This window comes from Stegodyphus dumicola, chromosome 9 (genome assembly GCF_044657685.1).
Source record: "Stegodyphus dumicola isolate Sdum_Otavi_A_Nest chromosome 9, ASM4465768v1".
NCBI classification, from domain to species: Eukaryota; Metazoa; Arthropoda; class Arachnida; order Araneae; family Eresidae; genus Stegodyphus; species Stegodyphus dumicola.
Genome location: NC_140776.1, coordinates 18977583 through 19003710, shown reverse-complemented (window position 1 = coordinate 19003710; position 26128 = coordinate 18977583). Strand labels below are relative to the sequence as shown.

At 34.1% G+C, this 26128-nt stretch overlaps 1 protein-coding gene across 5 annotated transcripts in view; it reads right to left on the bottom strand.

The window, feature by feature from the left end:
- LOC118192095 (cell adhesion molecule Dscam1-like) overlaps positions 1-26128 on the bottom strand; it is a 1228438-nt gene that overhangs the window by 259031 nt on the left and 943279 nt on the right. For all 5 annotated transcript variants that reach the window (XM_085823258.1, XM_085823260.1, XM_085823262.1 and 2 more), the window contains exon 20: positions 20557-20850. In XM_085823258.1, coding sequence (XP_085679384.1) covers positions 20557-20850 — 294 coding nt within the window. The remainder of the gene's footprint in view (positions 1-20556; positions 20851-26128) is intronic.

The window sequence follows — 26128 nt, the reverse complement described above, 5'->3', positions numbered from 1 at the left end:
CTCATTTACTACCTATGCTCCAATCATACCAATTATTCTTCTCCAAAGCTCTCAAAGCGAAAATTTGCATTTTTGGCATACCTGGATCGTTACAAACCTGTATTTTCTGCTGTTTTATTTTTGAAACATTAAGCTAGACTCATGCATTAACATTCTTGCATTCTTCTTTACTATCAGACATCAGGCAGAAACCGTGACAGTAAACAAATGGTCAAACTTCTCCGAAAACTGCGTTTACAGAAAATGTTACAACAAATGCGTTTGAAGACCTTTTACCGCTGGAAGATGGAGGGATTGGTGGATGGAAGCAAGAGGAAGGGGGGAAGCAAAGAAAACAGAAAACTAGAGGAGGAAAGCTATAAGATTAATGGGAACTTTAGAAAGTAAAGCGAGAAGAGACAAAAGATGATCTGGTTACCAATGCTGGGGCGAATTTTTTACTCCATACATTATAGGAATTCGACTCAGCAGTGCAAGACACGTGTCCAAATTTTGGCAACTTTGTTTAGTTGTCTGCCCCCCTTCTACTAAGAGAAAAAGGAAAGGAAGGAAAAGAAAAGAAATCTAGGCATGAAATTCGATGTACTTTATCCCATCAACTCTAAAACATTCGGAAACGATAATTTTTTATATGGATACTTTCAGACAAAAAAGCGGGCGGAGGGGGAAGTCATCTCTTAATCTAATTGTGTTTAGGATGCAATTAAAAATAATTGCATCTGTATAGGAACATCTACATTTATATACAAAATTTTGTTTTATGAAATTTAAAATCATTATTTAAATATAACTAGCATTTATACATAATTTTTATGTATAACTGAAATTTATATATGTTAGGAACGTATCCATTACTTTATAAGGTATTTCTCCCGCCTTCTCAGCATGCCTTTGTGGTGTAATGGTCAGCACACTCGGTGCGTATTCGAGAAGTCCGAGGTTCGAGTCCCAGCGAGTTCATTGCTTATTATCCCTCTACTGCTCATTTTTCATCTCTCCTGCTTTCAAAAAATAAACCTGATGTCTCTACAGTGGCATCCGAACTAGAAAAAGGTGGTGGATGATGATTCTACGCCACCACGATTTGCCGACTGGGTAACCTAATCCCCAGTCGCCCTTTAAAAAGGGACATATATAAGGAATTTAGCATGGCTTCGTGGTTTAATGGTGAACACGCTCGGCCCGTATTCGAGAGGTCCCAGGTTCAAATCCCTGCGAGGGCATTGCTCATTTTTCATGTCTCCTGCTTCGAAATAACCTAATGTCTCTACAGCATAATAATGAGAGAACTAAATTCCTTCGAAACTGATTGAATTTCTCAATTAAATTCGCCGTCATAAATTGGTATAATATATGAGAGGCTATAATATATTTCTATGCAGATGGCGCTATGCGCAGAGAATGTTTGCTTATGCTTTGATTTACGAGAAAGAACTAACGAGACTGTAATGACAAGAATAATGGAACCAAAAGTAAACTTTCAATTTTGTGCACCAGTAAAGTCCGTCTTCCCGCCCGCTGGCCGAAGTGCTTGTTTTTGAGTAGACACTTTAATTTTAATTGTAAAAATTTTGTAATTGTATTTTTTGTTTTATGTTTTTGTGTATTGTACAATTTTTAATGAAAATAGTTTGAGTTGTTATGCATTTTTGCTTTGCTACGAACGGAGAACTGAATTAACTGAATGAGAAATATAGCTCTAATGAAATTCGAGGAAATAATTTTAAATGAAATGCAGGAAAAAATATGCATAATTTAATAGGCTGAACAAGGGAATGACAGCTTGTATGGAAAATAGCAGCATTTCCATGCAAAATCAGGCCTCCAGGTTTCAGGCCCTTTTGTAACAGATATCCAGGTCACTAATCTGTTAGTTAGAATCAAGGATTATCTTCATAATATTTACTTTAACATAACTAGTTATTGCTTGCTTTGGAATCCAGACTAATAACTCTTTGACTTGAGTACTTATAGCTTCAGGGATTTAAGTTTAAATCCGGTTTCTGCTATTAGATGGGAAAGGAGAATTGAAATCATGAAGACCATTTAAATATAATATCCATGAAATTTAATATGATGCTCTTTTAAAACAGGCGAAAGATGATTCTAAAGATTTCGATGCCAGAGGTCAAGATGGAAACTATGTCAAGAATTATTTTTATTTAAAATTTATTTGCTCACATAATGTATGACATTTTAAATATTACAAATGTTTTAAGCAAAATGCTGCAGAACTGGACATTTAATGAGCAAAAGCTGCTGCTATCTATCTGATCTGAAGAACTAGATATTATTATTAAGGTTTTGAAGATAAGACAGATTTATTTAACATTTTGAAAATACTATTAATTCTACAAAGCAACCGATCTCAAAATCGAGCCCGTTTTTTCAGCAGTTTAATAGAATCCCGCAGTTCAGAAAGTATAAAAAATAAGGCTCTGAAGCATTATGATTTTGTAAATGATATTAAATAAAAGATTTAAATTCAGTCTTTTCTCTACCCTTTTAGATAACTAGCGTATCTTTAATAATGGAAAAATTTGCGCATTTCATGCAACACAATGAAGATACTATTAAACATCCATAGCACAAGCAAGTTAAAATAATCTGAGGCGAACAACCCATGACTTCCTTGCACGGAATATTAAATTATACGTATTTTTTTTTTACTGCATTTCATTTAAACGCATTTCCTTGAATTTTATTAGAGATATAGTTCTCATCCAATTCATTCAGTTCTCCCTTTGCGGCAAGGCAAAAATGCATAAAACCTCAAAATATATTTACCAGAAACTGAAAAATATAAAGCACCAAATACAGTTGAAACAATTAAAAAAAGTTCACAATTAAAATTACAGGTTCTATGAAAAACAAACAATTCGGCCAGCGGGCAAGAAGGCAGATTTTTCGGTGCACAAAACTTAAAGATATACGTGAATTTATATTGGCTCGTTTTGAAATTTGGCATAATTGTTGAAAGCAATATAAGGTATTTCTCCCGCCTTCTTCGCATGCCTTCGTGGTGTGGTTGTCTGCACGCTGGGCGTGTATTCCAGAAGTCCGCGGTTCGATTCCCGGGATAAGCATTGCGTATTTTTCATCTTGCCTGCTTACTAAAGTATCTAATTTCTCTAAGTGGCGCCCCAATTAGAAAGGGTGTTGGATAATGATTCTCCTCACCAAGGATTTGGCGATTGGTCCCACTAAAAACCTCAGTCGCCCTTTAAGAATGGAAATATATAGGGTATTTCTCCCGTCGCCTTCACATGTCTTTGTGGTGTTGTGGTCTGCACGCTGGGTGCGTATTCCAGAGGTCCACGGTTCGATTCGCGGTGAAGGCGTTGCATATTTTTCATCTTGCCTGCTTCCAAAAATATGCCTAATGTCTACACAGCAAAAATAACATCAAATGAAGTTTAGGTCCTTTGTTAAAATTATTTGAAAGTAGGAACGATGTCACTTTTTTTCCTGTCATGCACAATGTAAAAAGGTAAAGGAAAATAGTTTGCTGTATTTCCAAACGTTCGCCAAGTGAATTATTCTTGGCGCTTACTGAAAAAAATGCGTCAAGGTAAATTTTTAAATTTCTCCGTAAATTTTGCACCAAAATTTGCAAAATTTAATATTTAGGTTTAATAAAAGAAGCTTTATAAAAAGAGATATTAATAAATATATATCAAATTCAATTTACATGGAGGAGCTGAAATTTTGAGAGCTAATTTTTCAAAAACTCCTCGTGCAATTTTTATTAAACTTGGCCCTTTGGCATACTTTGAATCGTAGAATCGAAATATTGAAAAGAAATTGCCATGTTATTTTAGCAAAAGTCGGACTTTTGTGTCAAAATACCTATTGTAGAATAGTGCTATATATAAATCTGATATATAACCTAACTCGCGCTTTGGAGAAATGTAAAACGTAATCTGAATTTCGTCAGTCGACCCAGTAGAACAGGAGATACAAATAAATGTCCCCCCCCCCTTTTTTTTTTTTTTTTTTTTTTTTTTTTTTTTTTTTTTTTTTTTAGGTAGTGTATACTTTGTATTTTATACATTAAATTACAATAATTTCTTGAAATTTATTTCATTTAATTTGCAAATCACTGTAGTTTATGGGAGCACTGAATTACAGCTTTGCACAAAGTTTTGCATAGTTTTTACCCTCCAGTTGCTTTACTGTGCTACTGAACACATTATATATTGCATAGTATCTATATAAAATATACTGTAATTCTACTCATATTTTATTTTTAAACAGTATCAGTAATACAATTCTAGAAAATAATTTAGTGTACCAGTACTTCCGGAAAACTGTAGGTAAGCGTTAGGGCATTTCCGCATGTTCGTAACATCAGCATCATACTTTGGTGTTGCCATTCATTACCGCAATTTCTGACACATCACTCTCGAATCAAAATTAAGAATGATTTATGAGACTTCAAGAGTCAGCCTACATTAATCAGCCGGTATTTCCCGACCGTTAAGAACGAAAGGGGTTGAAACAAAGGTTAATTCGAAAGTGTTTCCCATATGGAAATCGAAGTAACTATAAATATTGGAATAATAATTAATTCCACAAGGCCAAAAGCGTATCACACAGTTCTCACATACATATTGTTTTGGAATAAAATCTAATTATACTAAACGTTGTTCAATATTAATGATTACTATTTGTACATAAATTTCTAAATTTGCAAATTTACCTCATTATTAGCTGATAAAATAATAAAACTGAAAGCTTTCAAATTTTATATTAAGCCCAAAAGGGCGTTTTTTAACGTTTTATGTGTTACCTTTATTTATTCAATATCATGTTCTTCGCACTTAAGCCACATAAAAGTCATATCAACAGTATTATCACAAAATATTTAAAAACAGCATATATTTAGAATTTTGGACACCCAGTCTTGTAAATATAAAATATAAAAATATTTTCAAAACCTCAATTCGCATAGAAATTTTAAGATATTCTTACATAAAATTGTATTACTTCAGTCAAACTTGAAAACATATTTACCAACCAGTGAGAGCCTGTTAAACTACATTATTAGGATACGTAAACATATCCTAGTTTAACAAGCTGTCACTGGTTGGTTAACATGTTTTCAAGTTCGACTGAAGAAATACAATTTTATGTGAGAATATCTTAAAATTTTTTATGCAAATTGAGATTTTGAAAATATTTTTATATTTTTGAAGCTGCTTCATAGCACGCGAAGTCTTCAAACTTTTATGAATGTCGTTGTTATTCATAAGTTTTCATGTTGATGTCTTCTTGAATCATTCATCAGCAATTAAACTCGTTTGGCACTCCCTAATTCATGTGAAATGATATACATTCTTTGAAAGAGATTGGGATTTATTCTAAGAATCTACGGTATAGTGAAATGTCTGGTATGAAAGGATAAAAATCTTATATGAAGTTCAGTATATTTTCACTCTCATTAATGAACAGTGTTTAAAGCTATAAAACGCCTTAAAGATTTTAAACTTTCATTTGCGTTCTTAGCGATTAATAACATCATATGTTTAATTCTAAATGATGGTCCATTTCTTGTCTAATTTTATTTGTTTATTATCTTAGTAAGTGGTCCGCTTGTTTAACCTTAATTGAGTAATTTTGATAATGTGATTAACGTCATCCAGAAAACAGGGTGTTATCGAAATAGGTATAATAAGATAATTACAGAAATCATATGATAATGAATATTCTAGAATGCTCCATATGTATTAGTAAATGGAAAGCATTTGATTGGTAAAACAATTTTTTATTCATATTATCTGGTTGGTGATTTAAGTGATTTCTACATTCGCAGTATAGCATATGTAAATTCATATCTTTCAAAATCATTATTACATTACCTTGTAAACTAGTTTTACGATTGTGCGTTGTTTGCTTGCTTCTTCCATTTTTATGTGTAAAATGGATAATACTTCAGTTTCTTTCAATCTCCAATGATACTATTGCTGATATATTTCTACCTAAAAAGGTAGGTTTTACTATGTTTTATGAAATATATTTTTATTATGTTTAAGGTTTATTACACGTTTAATGTTTATGTTATTTTGACATCATGTATCTAGTGAAACTGTATTTGTGAAAGAATGGCTGAACATGAAAATGCTAGGGTAGTAACGTTTAAGATGTATGAGGAATTTAGCCATTATAGCCTAAGAAGTGTGTACATATTATCAATGTTCTAATAAATTCAAATTTTGGTATGCACGTGTTTGTGTGTAATATGTATACAGGGTGTCCCAAAACAACCGCATAAACTCTGCACAGCTAGATTCCTCGTTGACAGTACATAAAAACTGCCCAAAGAAGCATTCCTGTACGATCCAGAGTTTCCGAGAAAAATACGAAGAAAAATCTGACGTCACTGCCGGTGCAAGAAAAAACACTTTATTGAACATATCAGCAGCAGTATATGCACACTTTAAAGCAGATGTTCAAAGTGTCCGCCGTGCATGTCGAGGCAGGCTTGAGCACGCCGTGGAATGGCTGTCATCACACGTTGCAGCATCACGGGGTCCACCGAAGTACAAGCAGCATGCAGACGAGCAACCAAGTCCATTGGTATTGTCACTACGTCTCGATACACCAGTTCCTTGAGATGGCCCCATAGAAAAAGAATCCAACGTTGTAAGATCTGGCGAACGTGGTGGCCATAGAACCGGACCCCCACGTCCGATCCAGCTGCCGGGGTATTTCATATCCAGCCAACTACGTACAGGAGCACAGAAATGCGCTGGAGCCCCGTCATGCTGGAACCAAAGTATTGCCGTTAATGGTATGTCATCGAGGAACTCGGTTAAGACCCCATTGAGAAACACCAAGTACGACTGTCCCCAGAGCCTTTCAGGCAACAGATATGATCCAAGCAGGCGATCCCCGAGTATGCCGGCGCACACGTTAAGAGACCAACGTTCCTGATATTTCTGCGGCAGTTTTAAAGATTATCGTCTGGAAAGATATCCCAATACTGTTGCTGATATGTCCAATAATGTGTTTTTTTTTTTCTTCCCCCGGCAGTGACGTCATACTTTGTTTTTCGTATTTTTCTCGTAAACTATGGATCGTACAGGAACGCCTCTTTGGGCAATTTTTATGTACTGCCAACGAGGAATCTAGCTGTGCAGAGTTTATGCGGTTGTTTTGGGACACCCTGTATATGTGTTAAGTTATTCTAATGCCTACGAGTTTTCTCGTGTTTTCTGTTGTTGTATGTCCGATTTGTGGCAGAGCGTTTACAGTGAAACGGAGCTTGATTCGACATCTAAAGATCCATTCGGGGGAGAAACCCTTTCATTGTGTGGAATGTGAAATATCTTTCGTTCGACAATTTATTATTTAAATAGACATATGGGAATACATACTGAAAAAACACCTTTCCAATGCAGTTTGTGTTGCAAGCGATTCACTCGCATTGATAACTTAAGAGTTCATGAAACGATTCATCTTCGAAATTTTACTTGTGCGATATGTTTACAAGTTTTCCAGAAAACAAGTGATTTGAAAAGACATGAAATCTCAGGAAAGGAACTACAAATGTAGCAAATTTCCTAAGAAATTTAGTGAACTTGATCATTTGGAATGTCATGAAGCTTCCCATTTTAAAAGATATACTGAATGTTCGGAAGTCTTTATAAGTCAGAGGGATTTAAGAAGACATATGAAAATTCATAAAGATATTTTTAAGTGTAAATCCTGCTCAAAGGTATTTGATAAACTTGATAATTTGAACCAGCATGATGTTTCCCATCTTAAAATTTGTATTAAATGTTTGGGCGTTTTTAAAAAACAAAGGGATTTAAGAAAACATATGAAAATACATGAAGTTGTTTTTAAATGCAGTAGTTGCTCAAAGAGTTTCACTAGTGATGATGCTTTGGAAAAGTATAAAGCTTCACATGTTAGAAATTGCACACAATGTTCACAAGCTTTTAAAAGAAATGATCTTTTGCATCCTATTCGTGTGGATCATAGCCTAACCATATTCAGTGGGGGATTACGTTATTCAAAACTTGATGTCTCTAGGTACCGTTGTTTTTTCACAGTGCGAGAAACGTACATGCATTGATGCAGATTCTTTTATTATTTCATTCCTTTAAATATAATGCAGGGCTGTAATATTTGGTGGCAACAAAGATGAAATTAATAGCCCTTCTGGTAAAGATGCTCCTTTGGGCTAATAATAGAAATATTTTAATCGTGTTCTAATGCTGCAGGAGACATAAAAAAATGAGCAGTGCCTCGAACCTTACGAATACGCGCCGCATGTTTTATCGTTACACCACGAAAGGAATGAGAATGTACTTTATAAAATATCTACATAAAAGGGAAACTATTTTTTATGAAAATATCCCAACGGTAGAAAAAGATGCGTATTTACCATAAGCGAGTGTCGAATGTTACCAGTGTACCGAAATACTGCAAAAATATTTCCTGAAAATTCTCGTAAAATACATTGCGAGCCATTGATGGTAGTATCCGTCATCGAAATTAAAAATACCTACTGAAAAATAGAAACGAATTTCGATTTATTTAAGTAATGGACCACTGTTTCATTTCCAGATGATTAATAGATTCATTACCTTATGGATCATTCATTTAAATTTAATTTAGAAAGTTCTCCCCGAAATGTCATTTAACGAGTGAGGAAAACATTTAGTTCTGTCATCAGCAATAAGACGTCTCCCTTCAAAATTACTCATGCAGTTCATAATGTTGCATCATTATTAATGCTGGAAGCAGTTGGAGTGACTTTTTTATTGAGCAACAAAGCATAAAACTGAATTAACATTTTTCTCAGAATTTATTTTCTTCTCTCGCATTTTTTATTCCTTTGACAACTCACAACATAATTTTCAAGGAACATTCTTCCATGATGATTTTTAACTTAAAATCCCCTCTTGAATTAAAGGAAAGGATTTTTATTAAAATATGTAAGGGTCTGTGCTTTGATTCATGATGCATGTATTAAGAAATATAATTTTTTGTTTCTGAAATTAATAACAGAACATATTTTGATACTTAATAAGGTATTTCTCCCGCCTTCCTAGCATGCCTTCGTGGTGTGGTGGTCTGCACGCTGGGCGCGTATTCCAGAGGTCCGCAGTTCGATTACCGGCGAAGACATTGCTCATTTTTAACATTTCCTGCTTCCAAAAAAAAAATACCTAATGTCTCTACAAAGTATGATTTCGATTTACGATAACACATTTACGAATGATGTGTTATCGTAAATCGAAATATGTAATATCCGTACAATGCACGAATGTAGTGTATGCAACGAAATATGTAATTCATGCAACAGAAGCCCCTAATGAAAGTATGTACATTATGTATTATGGGAACTGAGCATATTTCCGCACAGCACTACTGCTTTACGCACACCTTACGATGTCTTATATGTTTCCTCTGAGTGTAATATTTGCATTTATGTGCTCTACGTGTTTCCATATGTATTCTATGTGTCATGATATGTATTTTCGTGTGTGTTTTTATGTCTTTATGTTACGTAATTACGAGTGTGTTTTTATGCTTTTACGTTTAATTTTGTATATCTATGTGTTTCAGCTTATATGAGTGTTTTAGTGTTTTAATGCTATCCTTTATATTCTTTCTAAGTTACTTTGTGTTTTATTAACAACGTCCTATGTAAAAACTACCCGACATCTAGCCCCTGTATGGCCATGTAAACTCCTGGTGCAGCCTCACGGGGCTCCAGCGAGTTGCTTCTTCGAGATAGTGGAGGACGTGGGACATATGCCTGTTTACCTATGTTATACGTCAGGCGTCCCCGTCCTCCGTCACCTGTCACCTGTCTCTACAAAGTCAGAAATGATTCAAGGATTATGTAAAAAATTATCTCTGAATGGAAATTTAAAAACACGTGTTTAATAAAAAGTTTAAAATGTTTCAGATTTTAAATACAGACTAAAAGATGTTGTTAATGTTTTTTATTTTCCCTCTGACCTCGCAGTCCAACAATTCACTGTTACATTTGCTCCCACTAAACCCCACCCATTTTTTTGCCTTTTTAGCTTTATTATTAAGCGTCATTTTCTTTGTACTTACACCATATACAATTCAACAACAAAACTACAAAAATTTTAAAAGCAGCATAGCCGTATACGATTAGATCTTTCGATGCAGCGTAAAGTGTTGGCATACAATTTCTCTTCCCTCAGCCTTTTCTTAGTTCAAACAGTCATTTTCAGCCTTTTTTCAGTTCATCATATCAATGTTCAGTTTTCTTACTAAGATGCTTTTACAAAACTTTTTTTAGCCCAAAGAAGTATTAATTCAAAAAGGCTATTAGTCCGAAATGTGATTTTGTGCTGAGTCACTGTAAAAAGCTGACTAACTTTCCAAATTGTACTCATGTTATCGCCCTGTATTATATTAAATACTATACACAATAGGCACAAGAAAGAACGTCTTAGAAAGAACGCGATCACTAAATTTGAAAGATTTGAAACGGAGTGCTTCTTAACAGCACAATTTCTTTTTGTAAAAGTGAAAAATGAAAGTAAAATAGTATCTAAAATTAAGTTATCAGTGTATCAGTAATTCATTTGGTTGGTTAGTTTTCGTCGTGTCCTTTGAGACGTAAATATGGATCCATGTGTGGAAATCACTGCTTCTGCCAGTTCCACAACCTTTGCAGCATAAAAAAAAGTTCTTCCTTAAAAGGAAATTCCCCCAAGCTTAGGAAAGCTGCAAGTATTGCCGGGTAGGTGAAGATATGTTTTGGCGAAAGCTCCGTTTCGGGGCAGTTTCTATAAGTTCTATGTGATCTGATACCATCTTCATTAATTTTCATTCCTCTGAAATGGCAGGTTCTCAGTCCAGTAACGGTGTTTGTATTTTCTCTGTTTGCATCAATCTCACATATGTGACGGTCTTTTTTAATAGATTTCTCTTTGAGTCTATATCTGGAAATAGCGTCTTCAAAAGGAGTGACGGGGATTGCGTTGCTGAGATTTCTTGCCTTTTTAGACAGTTCATCGTCTGCCTTCTTTCCATCGATTCCAACATATGCAGGTATATATTGCATAGTGCATGTCTTTCCCATCTGGTTGACTGTTTCTAGGTGTTTGGTGTTTGTGTAGAGAGAAATTTTACAGCAAACCTCGCAAGTACATCGACGAAAATATGTGACTACCAAATCAATTGACGCCTCATTCCACTAGTTTAGATTCAAAATTAAATTTTCGGGTACAATACCAGACTAGAAGATTTTCTCTGCATGCCCTCACTTTGATCAAACAGAGGGGGGTAATAGCAGATGTAGTATCCCTCTTGAAAGCGCACATAACTGCTTGTAACTGAGTCAGATAACTGTGTTCTACGATGAAATTTGATATAAGTGAGGCGGCAGCTCCGCGCCTCATGTATATAACTTGAAATGTCCCATGTCTCGAACATTTATAAGTGTTGCATACCATGAACAGTTTACAAATAATGCTAAATAATAATTTCTGAAGTAATCTTGCGTTAAAATCTGACTTTTGATAAAATAAAATAAATGTATTAATTTTACTATGTCGAGATGAAAGCAGATGCAGACAGAGAGACCGAATCCCGATATTACATAAATCATCCACGGTTTGGGTATATACCATTCTAAGGACAAGGTAATATGCAAAATGCAAGAATGGTTTTAACCTTTTAATTTCAAGGTAAGTATATTAAGTAGTTTTTGCTGAATATTGCCCTTTATGTAGACACAGTTTTGAATTATAAACGAATCGTCCAACCGGGATAGATGACTTTCACTGCCGTACCGAAGTGCCCGAATCCGAATCCTGGAGAAGGCATGGACTGGAAGGAAGGAATCCCGGAGAACTTAAATGTTCAGTGTCTGTTAGGCATGGGGTCTCTAAATATGCTGCAAGAGAGCACGAAGAGAGGAAGAGCGACACGGCTTGGGGCCGCGCCGCTCTTCCTCTCTTCGTGGAGGAGGCGCTCAAGACTCATGCCAAAGATGTGGCGCTCAAGGCTTGTGCCATATATGACACACAAGGCTCTTTTCAGCGATAGGCACATATGACTCTTTGCCGCGATGAATGTTGTGGCTTATGCTTACCATTGTCAGGCGAGTCAGATTGGTAACAACAACAACAATTATAAACGCAATATATTAAAAGTAAGAGAATGCGTAACCTTTCTTCTCCATCTTTTAATTTCAACATCACACGAGAGAGAGAGAGAGAGAGGCGGAAACCTAACTAATGATCCGTGCACCTGGCTGTCAAGCTTCTCTCAACGGATCACCGATTTCTGAATTCTTGAATCAAAGAATTATCCAAGCGCTGTTAGCCGGATTTGTTTACCCTTTCGGCTAAGTCGCAATAAAGGTCTTAAAACTTTTGTACTGTTAATTAATTAGTGATTAGTCTCAGGAAACGCACTAATTGAATCCTTTGATTCATTTACATGACGTTTGTTTCGGAATTAGTTAAAAATTTTTACTCCCTTAATTGGATTTGTACTTAAATCGTCAGATGCTGTCATTTACGTTTGTTAAACTTAATCAACAGATACAAGTGAAGTTTTAAAGTGCGGTGTTTATATATACACTGTACTTCACAACTGCACTTAACTGAATCACAGTAAATGTACATTTTACTCGTAAATATATGAAATACACATGCAGATATTCTGTAGTCTATCCAATACGTAAAAGCCTGATTACAATAAATTATATTAATTAACCCTTACTTAGCTAAATCAAGTTTTCTCACATGATATTAAACCCTTATATATGTTACGAATTATGTACATAGATAGATGATTTTAATGCAGTTATGTTCGAAATTGCTGTATTGTTTTGGATAATGTAACATGAAAATCTACAAGAGCGAAGCTTAACGGAAAAGTAAAAAATACAGGGGCAAGTCCGTTTAACATTCAGTAAACTGTACATATGTTACGGTGAAACACCGAAATCTGGAGAATGTCGACTTTCACAGGTGAATGTCAACATTCACATAGTTTCTTGGTGTATGTCCGAAATATTTTCCAAATACTCTTATTTCTGACTTACACCGGTCAATGTCGACATTCATCATGTACTAATGGTGAATGTTGAACATATAACAATATTATATTTTCTTCTCCGTAACTCAGTCGCGAATAAACGCACTTGAGACTTGAAATAAGAACTTAAGAACATGAGAACCTAAAACACATAATACATTGAAAATGAGAAAGGAAAATAATAGAAGTTAAAAACTTACATAATTATACAATACGTTGTAAATAAGAAAATAAAATAACAGTAATAAAAAACTTACTAAATTATGTGATTCAAATCTTATTTATTGCAACAACTTAAACTATTATGGCACTTTATGACCTCTCTTTTCGACTTTCACCAGAGCTTATCTGTGATTGTCGACATACACCGGTGAGCGTCCGAATATACCAGAATATAGTGAAATATTCGGTCTTTCACCTACGTATTTGGTGAATGTTGATATTCTCCGGTGAAAGTCGACATTCTCCAATTTCGGTCTTTCACGGTAACATATATAAATGGGCTTGGCGATATCGCCAAGCTAGCAATGGACCTGACGACCGATATTGGTCGCCAAATTTCGCGATAAATTGTCAAAAATAGCCAAACTTGGTGGCATTTTGGTCCGACCCTGTATCACCTATAAAGTTTTTTCTCCCTCCTTTCTGCATGTCATCGTGGTGTAACTGTAGCAAACTCAACGCGTTTTCGAGAGGTCCAGATTTGAGTCCCGGCGAGGACATTGCTCATTTCCCCGTCTCCTGCTTCAAAAACCCAATGGTTCTACAGTGGCGCCCGAACTAAAAAAAAAGTGAGGCAATGTGAAAACTATGTAAGACCGAAGAGAGCACCTGCTGTTGCTTTTGTTGTGAGTTGTTAGTTCAGAGCGACTTCGGAGTATTGAAACTTCGCCGTATAGATGTGCTTTACATTTCGTTGTTTTTAACGTTCTTAGTAGTGTGAAGTGTAATTACTGATTGTACTTTACGTTACGGTGAACAACACCTGTACGAATATTTCTGTGGAAATTTCCAGAACTCTGAAATGTTTCTTTTAGTAAAATGAATTTAATCAACCTATCATCCGATATGTGTGCATTCAATCTATTACGAACCCGTACCCATGCAACAGCATGACTAAAACGTCAGAAAATAATCGACTATAATTTCATTTTGTTCCACAAATTTTGTTAGACTTTTATTTTCATTCTTCTAACACTTTTATTCTAATAATTTTAAGTTATTGAGGAATAAGATATTTAATGTATTCATAATTTTTTAAATCAGCAAATATAAACTCAAAAGTCTAAATTTCATTTTGTTAATCATAACTATACTTTCAAACAACACATCATCAATTTATACTAATTACTTTAACTGCTTAAATGCTTTTCTGACTCATTATTATACTATATGAGGATATTAAACAAAATTACTGATTATCTTATAAATATTACACCATTAAACATTAAATAAATACAAACACTAAGTGAGAAATTGCACAGGTGTTCGTCATGTGTTACTCTAGCATTAAATATACAGTAAAATCCAGAGAATGAAATGATGATGAATTGCTCTCGAAACACGACCAGTCAAATACAAAGCAATATTTATTGTGAGAGAGTTAAAATACGCAGCAACGAGGGAATTTATATTCCCATTATGGCCGAACGTCTTTCATTCTTAGCAAATGCGAACATAATTCAGCCGTAACTTAGGTCCTTACATTTATTTTTCGGAAAATGTACGTTTTATTTATTTACTTTTTATTTTCGTGAAAAGAAGCACCCACGTTCTAGAATAAAATGAATTTTAAATTTCTCATAAATATAGTTTTTGTGATAAACGGAATTCATAGCTCCAAAGTTCTTTTCTATTTACAAAACAAATTACGTTAAAAAATACAGTAAATAAATAACCTATGTCAAAAAATGATATTCACATTTTATGAAATCAATTCAGATGTCCGTTATTTAACACTAAATTTTGCCTAGTACATTAGCTTGTAAAATTTAAGGACCCCACATCGGATAAAATAGATTTCCAAGCAATGATGGGAATTGGAAAGCTAGTGTGTGAGCCGTTTTAAGATGTAAAATGAATGCTTATTATATCAGAGTAGACAATGCTTATAAAATACATTTGTATAATTTTACACATGCTTGTATCAGCTGTAAGCTAGAAAAAATATGCAATCTCAATACAGAATAGAGCAGAACACAGGAAAGAAACTCCTGCACTGGTTACCTTACAAGGAAAATCGTCTGATCTCCAGTGACCATATAAACGGGCGTAGCCCACGCAATCCTTTCCAGGCTTTATACATATCATAGAAAGAAAGTGATCAGTCAATGAGGCGTACGATGTGACCTTTGCAACCTCTCATCACTCCGGTTGCAACGATTTCATTCGATGTGGTGTTCCATCCGCTAAGCCAGTCCTCCAGTAGAGGACCGAATGGAGCCAATCCCCAAGGAATGCCTCATAGCTAACCATGTTGCGACTACAGAGCCAAGAGGTAGACAAGGCAATACCATATGGTCCTTGCCGAGCTTAAACCATCCTCCGAATGAACGGAGGTTCTAGTGCTGTGAACAATAATTATATACCCCTGTGGCCGAGACTGCCTAAGTAAAGATCCTAACAAGTAGCTTCTCCGGTTTTCCGGCGTCGATTCCTAGGGGAAATGTCTCAGCACAGTCGGAAAGCCTGGTATCAGCTCTAGCATTGTTTTACTTACATTGAAGACCCCCAAAATAACCAAAGCAATTATTATTAAAAGATATGTAACCTTCGCCCAACGAAATACGCAATATTGGAGACTATACACAATATAGGAGACAAATTGCAAATAAGAACAGGACATACAATATCACGATTTGCCGTGGCAAGAGTTTATATAATAGTGAATATTGCATAGCTATAGACTCTTAGCATCAGAGACACCGCAAACACGGTGTAAAGGTCTTTTCGATTCTTTCTGCATGCCTTCGTGGTGTAACGGTTGCACACTCGGCGCATATTCGAGAGGTCCAGGTTCGAATCCCGGCGGACCTGCTCGTTTTTCGTGTACTCCTGCTTCAAAAATTCCTAATGAGTCTACAGTGGCGCCCGAACTAAAATGGCGTGGATGATGATTCTTCACCACAAGGTCTTAGCGACTGGTTCCCTTAATCCCCTGTGGCCCTTTCAAAAGGGAGAGTATAAAAGGTATTTTCTCCCTACTTTCTGCATGCCTTTGTGGTGTAACGGTTGCACACTCGGCACGTATTCGAGGGCATTGATCATTTTGCACGTCTTCAGTATCAAAATAACCTTATATATCTACAATATGATCTTGAACGACTTGGGACTTCATTAGGTAAACAGTTCCAAAGCACATTAGTATAAAGGTGCTGGTGTTAAGGTCTGAGGCAGCAATAATATTCAATAGATGCATTGTGCTCCTGATAACTAAATTTGAACTTCTAAAGACAAAATTCTGCAGCATTTCATTCTCTGTATGTTGGTGCAGATGATGACATATTTTAACGAAAAATGTTTCTCGATCTTCGCTAACAGCCGAAATTTATTTAAGAGAGAAAATATATGAATAGACCAGAACCGATCTCAATCACAAAACCTCTTTCCTATCACGCCTATATAGCCTATTTTGCAACCCAGATGGTATAGTGATTAGGTCAGACGACTAAGATACCTAAGGACCCGGGTTCAAAACCCGGAGTAGGCATCTTTGTAACTGTCCGTCTCTTCATAGAAGGTAACGTTGGTCAATTGTTAGGCCGCCATTTTCGGGCTTCAGATTGGCCAATGTCGAAAAAAGACAAAATAGTGTCCACCGTTCGAAAAATTATATATAGCCTATTATTTTATTTAAAATGGTGCCTAGCCTATATTTTAGTAAAATATAGTCTATCTATATTTAGAAATATAGCTTCTTTTAATATAGCCTATCTATATTTAGAAATATAGCTTCTTTTAATATAGCCTATCTATATTTAGAAATATAGCTTCTTTTAATATAGCCTATCTATATTTAGAAATATAGCTTCTTTTAATATAGCCTATCTATATTTAGAAATATAGCTTCGTTTAATATAGCCTATCTATATTTATAAATATAGCTTCTTTTAATATATCCCCTATGATATTAGCTGCCCTATAACTTCTTTTGAAATTTTCAGATATACTTTCAAGTTTTACATTAGATAGTCTAACGAGGTGTCCGAAAAGCTACCTGCGCATGCTCATATTATGGAAAGAAAAAGAAAAGTACACTTATTCCTAAAGTAAGCGTATTTCAAACTGAATGTCATTTTTGTACTTTTCCTTAAGGATATGCAAGGATACACATCCTCCATTCGTCCATGATCGTACTTTTTAATAAAATGTATTATCTTTTTCCGTTTTGACTGATATTCAAAAAAAAAATTATCAAAAGAAACTATAAATTAGCTAGTTAAATGGAACAAATTTTTTTAAAATTTACATCTACTTATTTTACTTTACTTTAAGCCGTCAGAACAAAACCGTTTTCTCCAAAAAAATGCCAAAATAATTTCAGAAACATAATAAAGAAATGATTTTAAGTCTGAATAAATAAAATCTAACGAAATTCAAATTAAGGCGGAAATAATTATCGCAATTTATGAAGGACAGGATTACATTTGCAAGGCAAAACGATATAATTAAAGTAAAAGAGACAATGAATATAAGCAAATAAAAAAATGCAGGTGTATAGTATTGGTAAACGAAAAAATAATGATAATTAATGAATTATATTTATTCCTTCAAACTGAAAGAAATGAATAATGGTTCACAGTGAATACAGCTCAGAACAGACACTCTGTATATCTGTCATAATTCATGTTTTGGGGATTGTTCTTTTTTTTTCAGATGTCCTAATGACTGATTAACAGAAAAGTCATTGCAAAAGAAAATACACGGTTTATACATATTATGTGTTAATGATCATTCAATATTTTCATTTCTATAATTCTGAATAGCACAATCTAGCGTGAGTATTGGAATACTGTAACTATAAAACTCTCTGGCAGTTCATGGTAAAGATAAATGGCTTACAAATTTTTCAGTGTTCTGTATTAATAGTATTATAGTAATTCAAATGAGTTCTCATTTTCTTATCAATGAAATACAAACACGCATTTTAACACACTGGGTGCCATGTATGCCGATTTCGTTGAAAACATAAATTTTCATTTAAACTGATTGATATACAAGTCGTTAACAAAAAAAAAAAATCATTGCCTTAAACGACATTTACATTTTGTTAAGAAAAGAATATTATGAATGAGGTCTTCCATTTCCAACAATCAGAGCTAAAAGTTTGTTTGCACTTCTGAAGAAGTATCACAAAGAATCTTTAGCTGTAAATAAATTCAATCAAATTAAATGCACGGTAAGCATGATCGTAATAGTAAAGTATTAAAAAAAGGTTTTGTTTACATTGTATAGGGAATAAAATTAAAAAAAAAGGTTATTAAAAAAAGGTTCTGTTTACATTGTATAGGGATTATGCTAATTAACCAGTTATTTATAATTCCACCATTTACTGTAACTTTTCCGTATTGCTTACCATAATGCAAAGAAATAGCCAGCAATTAAACTGAGTATTTTAAATTTTATGACAAAGCGTGTTTTTGGCATCGCGTGCACGCTACGTGTTAGTTTCCTGCCAGATCTGATAGTTGCAGTTATTCGTCTTTGTGTTTCCTCGCAGCCGACATTTTAATTCTGACACTCCGGTAAAGTGTGAGCCACCTTCTAGTTTAATAATTATTTGAGTAGTCCTTGAGTGCTCTTCCACTTTTAACTTTAATTTAGACCGTTCTATTTTATTTTGCATCACAATGAGTTGTGTAATTTGTGGCGCAAAAAAGTGACTTTGTATTCTAAATTCTTTATAAATAAAAAGTTTATTTTTAACCTTCTCACGATGTTGTTGTTATTTCAGATATAGCGATAAATCTCTTTCCGTCTGTTAGGGTTATTTAACTAGGTTAGCATTAAGATAAAATAATACGCCGAACAAGTATTAATTTAGAAGTAAAAAAAAAAAAAAAATAGCGTTAAATTTGCAAATATTGTCAGGACTAGTTTCTCTGGTTTGACCGAATCACCATCCTACGCTGCTAGCTAATCTTATCTAATCACTATATCTTAGCTCGTTCATTTGCGCTTTGGCAGCTGAGGATGATGGTTCCATAAAAACCATCAAAACTAGTCCTGTGAAAATTTGCAAATATATTGCTGATTTTTGTTGTTTGACATCTAAATTAAATTAGCATTAACAGATCAAGTGTAATCCTACAATTGTTTTACACGTGTTATATACACGTGTTTTACACGTGTTACATTGCTACATAGATGTATACTTTAATTATTATATTGTTACGAAATGCCCAGTTGCGGTAAGATAGCTTTCCCGCAAATCGGGGTTAGGGTTAACGAAAAGTGGCAGGGTTGCTAGATTTGGCTACAAACCGCCCATTTGGCGACAGGTAAGGTCAGTTAAATCTATATATATCTTCCCAGTACGCGCATGAGTTTAATAGTATAGTGTCTTGAGTTCAAAGATTAGCTCGAGCCGGGAGCTGTACCTTACCGTTTTGCCGTGAAGCTGTCTTCACCGATATAGCCTAAAGGCTATGTTGCTGATTGTTTCAGCGTGTTTGTCGTAGTTTTTCGACGACTGTAACGCGTCTTTGGAACTGAGTTGTGTAATACTAACGAATAAATTGTGTTTTGATTCTTCATTAACTGTTGTCATCAATTACTCCAAATCCACGAACCAGTAGAACACAACATTATTTTGTTTTACAATACCATACATCCCTTTAATTCCATTATTTTAAAATAATATTTTTTGTTTAACTCAAATTTTGCGTCTCAAATCTTCCTTTTCAAACTCTTTTAATCTTTAAAAATAAATAATTTTAACATATTTAACAAACTTCACTTTATCTAATGTTTCAGGCACACATAATTTGAATGAAAAATAGCAAAAAATTTAATTTCGAATACATGGAAATTTTATCTCGTTATAAGACTGAATCCTGTATAGCAATAAGGTTTTTCTGAAGCAGAAAACACGATAATTCAGCTTTAACCTCGCCGAGTTTCAAACCACAGATCTTCCAAATCCTAGCTTGGTGGGCTACAAGTTACACGACGTGAAGATCCCCGACGGAAAGTTGACAATTGGTTTTAATCAAATATGGAATATTAAAAAAAATATTAATATATTTATACATTTGAGAAGCCAGTAAGAAAAACGCATTAATTATCTTCTTTAAAAAATTAGCTTTTGAGATAACATTTCTTAAAATTATTGATAATATATTTCATCTTCTTAAACAGGCATAATTGTAAGTTTTTTAAAGATTAAATCTAATTGATATATTATAAAACACATGATGTATGTGAGTTGAAAAGTCTGAATACTGAGCATTTATGACGCTTGTTATTCTAGGGAAAATATATCAAACAAATGATGTTTTCCCATACCTCCAGACATTGTCAGAGTAGCAAAGGCATATTCGGCTTCTGTAGAATCGGCATCGTTATGCGCTGCCATCAGAAGATCATACCAGGTACCAGGAGCAAGGTCACTCAAGGTTACTGTAGACTGGGCAGGTGCAATATTCGAAGACTGTAAAATCCACTCCTTTTGTAGTTTTGGTTTGTATCGTATTTCAAAGAACAGGATTGGACATCCACCATCGTTCCAAGAAGAAAGCCGAACGATGGCAAATGTGGAATTTATAACTAGGAGCGCCGATTTTTCAGGAGCTTGGGGAGCTGTAAAATAAAGTATATAAAAATTAATATTCACAGTGCACGGATTTATGCTATAAAGTTAATGCATAAAAAGACTGTGTTCATATGTTTATTTACTTTATTACAAAAATTTAAATCATTTTGTCACACTGATTTATTACTTTGTCAAAGCACTTTTGATTTCTTGCCTAATAGAAGTGGAAATAATATGATGCAAGAGAATTTCGTTAGATTTATTTTTTCATGGGTATTTTGAAGGGTTTAAGAAATCTAAGAATGAATCTTTGTAGGACATACAAAAAGTGCGCTCTTTACGCTGTTGGTTAAGTATAATAAATAAAGACACAGAACTTTATATTGATTCCATAATTAACACCATTGCAAGGTTGACATACATGTTACGGGAACACTAGAAGAAAAATTTGATTAAAGATTTAATCATCAAGTAAGATAGGAAAAGTGCTTCTAACTGAATGTTTCAAATTATTTATCAGACCTTATTCTCTTGAAGCGAAAAACTTAATAAATAAATAACAATTAAAAAAATCTTAATGTTTTCGAATTTTATAATACGCCCAAACGGGCTTTTTATAACATTTTGTGTGTTACCTTTATTTATTAATTACCATGTTCTTCGCACTTAAATCATAAAATTCAATTCAACAGCAATATCGCAAAATAATTTAAAAAGAGCATATCTTTAGAATTTCCGATACATAGTCTCTCACGCTGTTACTGCGCGGATTGTTTTTCTCGGAAACCAATGCTCGCTTTGAAATTATTCAGTTTCTTAATCAAAAACACACAAATGCTTTACAAAATATTAAATAGATAATAAAACAAATTCCAGATTTGGATTTCCAAATGCCCATATTCGGGTGGAACCATACGTTATTCAAAATTTGATGACTCTGTAGGTACTGCTGTTTATTCAAATGCCAGAAACATACATACGTCTATGCAGATTCTTCATTATTTAATTTCCTTAAACATAATACAGGGTGATAATATTTGGTCACAACAATAAAAAAAGTGAAACGCCGTTTAAAAATGCCAAAAAGAAATTAATAACCTTTCTAGGCTAACACCCTTTGGGCTAATAATAATATATGACGGACATTTCATAATCTTTTCATAATAAATTTTAAATTTTACCTAATAGTTTTGAGAGATACAAATCGTTAAGAACAGTTTAACAACTTAAAAGTTTAAGCATGTCTGCTCCAGCATTGGTATAAGTGATATATCAGGTAAAATGAAATACGACTGTTCCTATATAGTAATAAATTTCTTACATGTTAAGCCACTGAATTACACAATTTCTTAAATTTATATATAATTCATTAATATATACAACATGTGCTCATTTATTTATGAATATGAAATGTGTACTTGCAAAAAAAAATTTTTTCGTATATTTATTTAGGAGACACAGATGGAAAAATAAATTAAATTAGTGAAGAAATTGTGCTCATAAAATGTTCGAATTCTAAGCAAAAGTGTAATTTAAAATAACAGCGTTTTTGTTAAAGTAGTTAGGAGAAAATAAATCTACATGTTATGAAAGGTAATCCCTTCAGCAGGAAAATCAGATTTAAAATAAAAAATGTAATTGGCTCTGCATGTAGACACTTGGAAATATATCCCCCATTTGCTTATTAAGAAAGGACTAAATCTGAGCTTAGTTTAAGAGATTTTATAATTATGTGTTGAAGACCATGATGATAATAATCCTCGACTATGAAATATATGGATGGACATTTTTAACTCTTTGAAATCCAGACCCTTCGCTAACCTGTATCCTCAAAATACCGAACCGCCCGGAATACTTTTCCAGTTTCACAGCAATTTCCTCCCCTCCCCGTCCATTAACGCAGAAAATAGGTTTGAAGATTTCGAGTGACATCCTTTGTACTTTCTAACAAAGATTCCATTAGCCTTTTACACAATTCTTTATAAAACTATTCTGAAGGTCAGACCAACCTTTCTGGCTTTGTTATGATCACGATTGAGATTTTGTTTATTTCCGTTATTTTTAGAGGAATAAATTGACTAAAAATAAACATAATCCTTAAATTTTTAAACTGCACGTTTATTGTTTTTTAAAGCTGTTGTTGATTCTTTTGTGGTACAGTGTGCTTTTAAGCACACTGTACCACAAAAGAATCAACAACGAAATGTCAGTAGCACCCAAAAGATAAGAAACTTCTTAGGATAAGCTGTCTGCAGCAAACTGATACAATGCATTTGGGAAAACTGCACCTGCTACTGCATACCTCAGTGGAGGGAAGAAAACAAGATTACAATCTCGGCCGTTTTCGGGCGGATCTGGTTGTTTCAATGTAGGGCCGTGTGGGACGGATTGGTTGCGAAAGTGTTAAAAGGTCTGAATTTTTAAAAGTCTGAAGGTAAAGCTAATGGGAATATTAGAATGCTATACAATACTTTCAGCATTTAGACTTAATGCCAGTACAAGTAATGTTTATGCAATTACCACCTTATAGGACGACAAATATATGACATAAGTAAAGCCTACGCACGAGATTAAGGTGGATGATGGAATTATTTAAATAAAGAAGAAGCTTTCCAAGTTGTATTTACTCTTATGGCTGACTTATTTAGAGAAAATAAAACTGAAAATAAAAATCTGAAAGTTTTCAGATTTTAACGGTCGCCCAAAAGGGTTTGTTAAGTTTTTTAACTATCTCGCTGAGCTCCCAGTCGACCAGTCTGCCGTTACATTCACTCCTACTAAACCATTTTTTTTTTGGTCTTTTTAGCTTTATTATTAAGCGTCATTTTCTTCGCATTTATGTCATATGCCATTCAAGAACAAGCATACAATATTTTTAGGAGAAGCATAGCAATTAGGTATTCCGATGCAGCGCTAAGTGTTGGTATACAGTTTTCTTTTTTTTCAGTCTTTTTTCTGTTAATAATAGCAATGTTTTCTCACTAAGAAGGCTTTATAAAACGTTTTTTTGTCTTTTTGCTATTAGCATTTTGTTTGTTTACTTTATTTATTAAATACCATATTCTTTACGCTTACGCCACATAAAATTTGATTCAACAGCAAACTCACAAGGTATTTAAAAACATCATGTTCAGAATTTCTGATAGACAGTCTCTCGCGCTGGAGATACAAATGTTTTCCTTTTCCGTACAGTGTTGCCATTGCTCGCTTTGAAATCGTTGAATTTGTTAATAAACAATTCGTTTTTATTAATACAATAATTAAGTTGTACAAAATATGAAGCAGTTAAAAAAAACAAATTCGAAACTCAAAATTCTAGCTTCCAGGTGTCCATGTTCGGGTGGAGGACTCCGTTATTTAAAATTTGATGGCTCTAGGTAGCCTTGTTTTTTTTCACGATGCAAGAAACATACATACATATATTTACGCAGATTTTTTATTATTAAATTTCTTTAAATATAATACAGTGCAATAATATTTGGTGGCAACAATTTGAAAAGCTTATAGATGATCTATTGAACAAAGAACATTTATGAAAAACTTTCAAATAAACATTTCTTTCGCTTTTACGAAGAATAGCATCAACTCATGAATTATCCATTCGATCACAGAACGTTATTTTATAGTTAAATGCATTCAAGTTCAATAAATAAATTTTGCTAAGATAATTATCATTACCTTTAATACGTATGGAAAATTACAGTAAACTAAAAAATTTAAACGTTAAGTTCATTAAATTGATGATAAGATTGAAACCCCGAGCTCTACGTACAACTTTTCAGCGGTACAAACTGGTCCTGGGTTCTTGTTAATGGACAATAACGCTATTTTCTATAGGGCTAATATAGTCGACTATTACCTGTAAAGAGATTATATTCGCCGCATGAATTGGCCAGCTAGATCTCCTGACCTTGATCCTATACAGAATGTCTGGTACGTTCTTGGGAGGGTAATTTCTACTCGAAAACATCCAGGAGTTGTAAATTTCCTTGCTTCAGGAGTGGGAGCGATTCCTCTAAAGACTCCCCAACTGCCCTCCTCTTCAGTACGCTGCACGACCTGCCTGGCTGTGAAAAGGGACCGTACCCCGTATTAGATTCATTTACTGTTCGATATCATACTGTAGATTTTGGGCGTTTCTGCACTATAAGCTTTACTGATATCATGCGTACATAAAATGACTTCAGAATTGTGCATCACTTTCTCTGTTGTATATGTACATTCATACCAAATTTCATTACAATCTGCCCATTTGTTTTCCAGAAAAACGACATAATGTGCAATTTATTTTAATTCTGCACACGAGTACATACAGGGTGATTCTAAATTACTTTTACAAGAGGGGTCATAGTAATGAGCAATAATTACCATAGAACATAGAGTCGCATTCCACTCTTAGAGGCAGAAAAGAAGAATATTTGAATTCCTATCTGAACTTACAACAGTGTTGGGAGAGCGAATGAACGAGATCAAATTTTGCACAATCAGTTTAGTGACAAACTCACAAAGAGTGCACGAACCGTATAAAACCGAAAACTAAGCTTTCGAGTTTTAATTCGAGTTCAGTCTTTGATGGCAAACGCTCAAATGCACATCTTTGGTTGGCAAGGTGTCAACCTCTATGTTCTATGGTAATTATTGCTCATCTGGATGAGTACTATCACTCCTCTTAATTTGTAAAAATAATATAGAATCACCCTCTATATTTTTATATGCGGTCAAATTGACCGTTATTGCGGTTTTAGGGATAGATAATTTTTCCCAATTTTCCGATTTTAAGCTGTTCTTTCTAATACTCTTGTTTTCATCATATTTATTGTTTCTTTGCTGTAGTGTGCGTGATATGCACAAAACATTCTTGGTAGCATGCCTCTAAGAAGAAAAATGAGTTTTCTCTTCGCTGAGTATAAATATTTCCCACCAGTGTATTACCCCAGTAATAAAGCTGCATAAAATCCGCATAGATTACTGTTGCAAAACAAAATAAGAAGAGATTTTTTTTTAAATAGCTATACTAACATACTCAAAAAGGGAAAAAAAATAATAATTCCCCCGTAATTAAAACCTCAGCACTGAACAAAACATTTGCATTCGCGACAAAGAGCCCATAACCGTAATCGGCTTATAAAAAACGTCGTTTGTGAGATATCCAATTGTGTTTCTCTTCTTCCCACTGCATCTGTCAGTTTAATGATCTGAATAAAATTAACGGGCAAGAGAGAAGAAGGAAAAAAAAGGAGCAAATAAGTACTCATCACAGGCTTAGAATGAGTACTCCGAAACGATCTAAAAAAAGATCTGACATTTCTTCGAACCCCGTTTTAA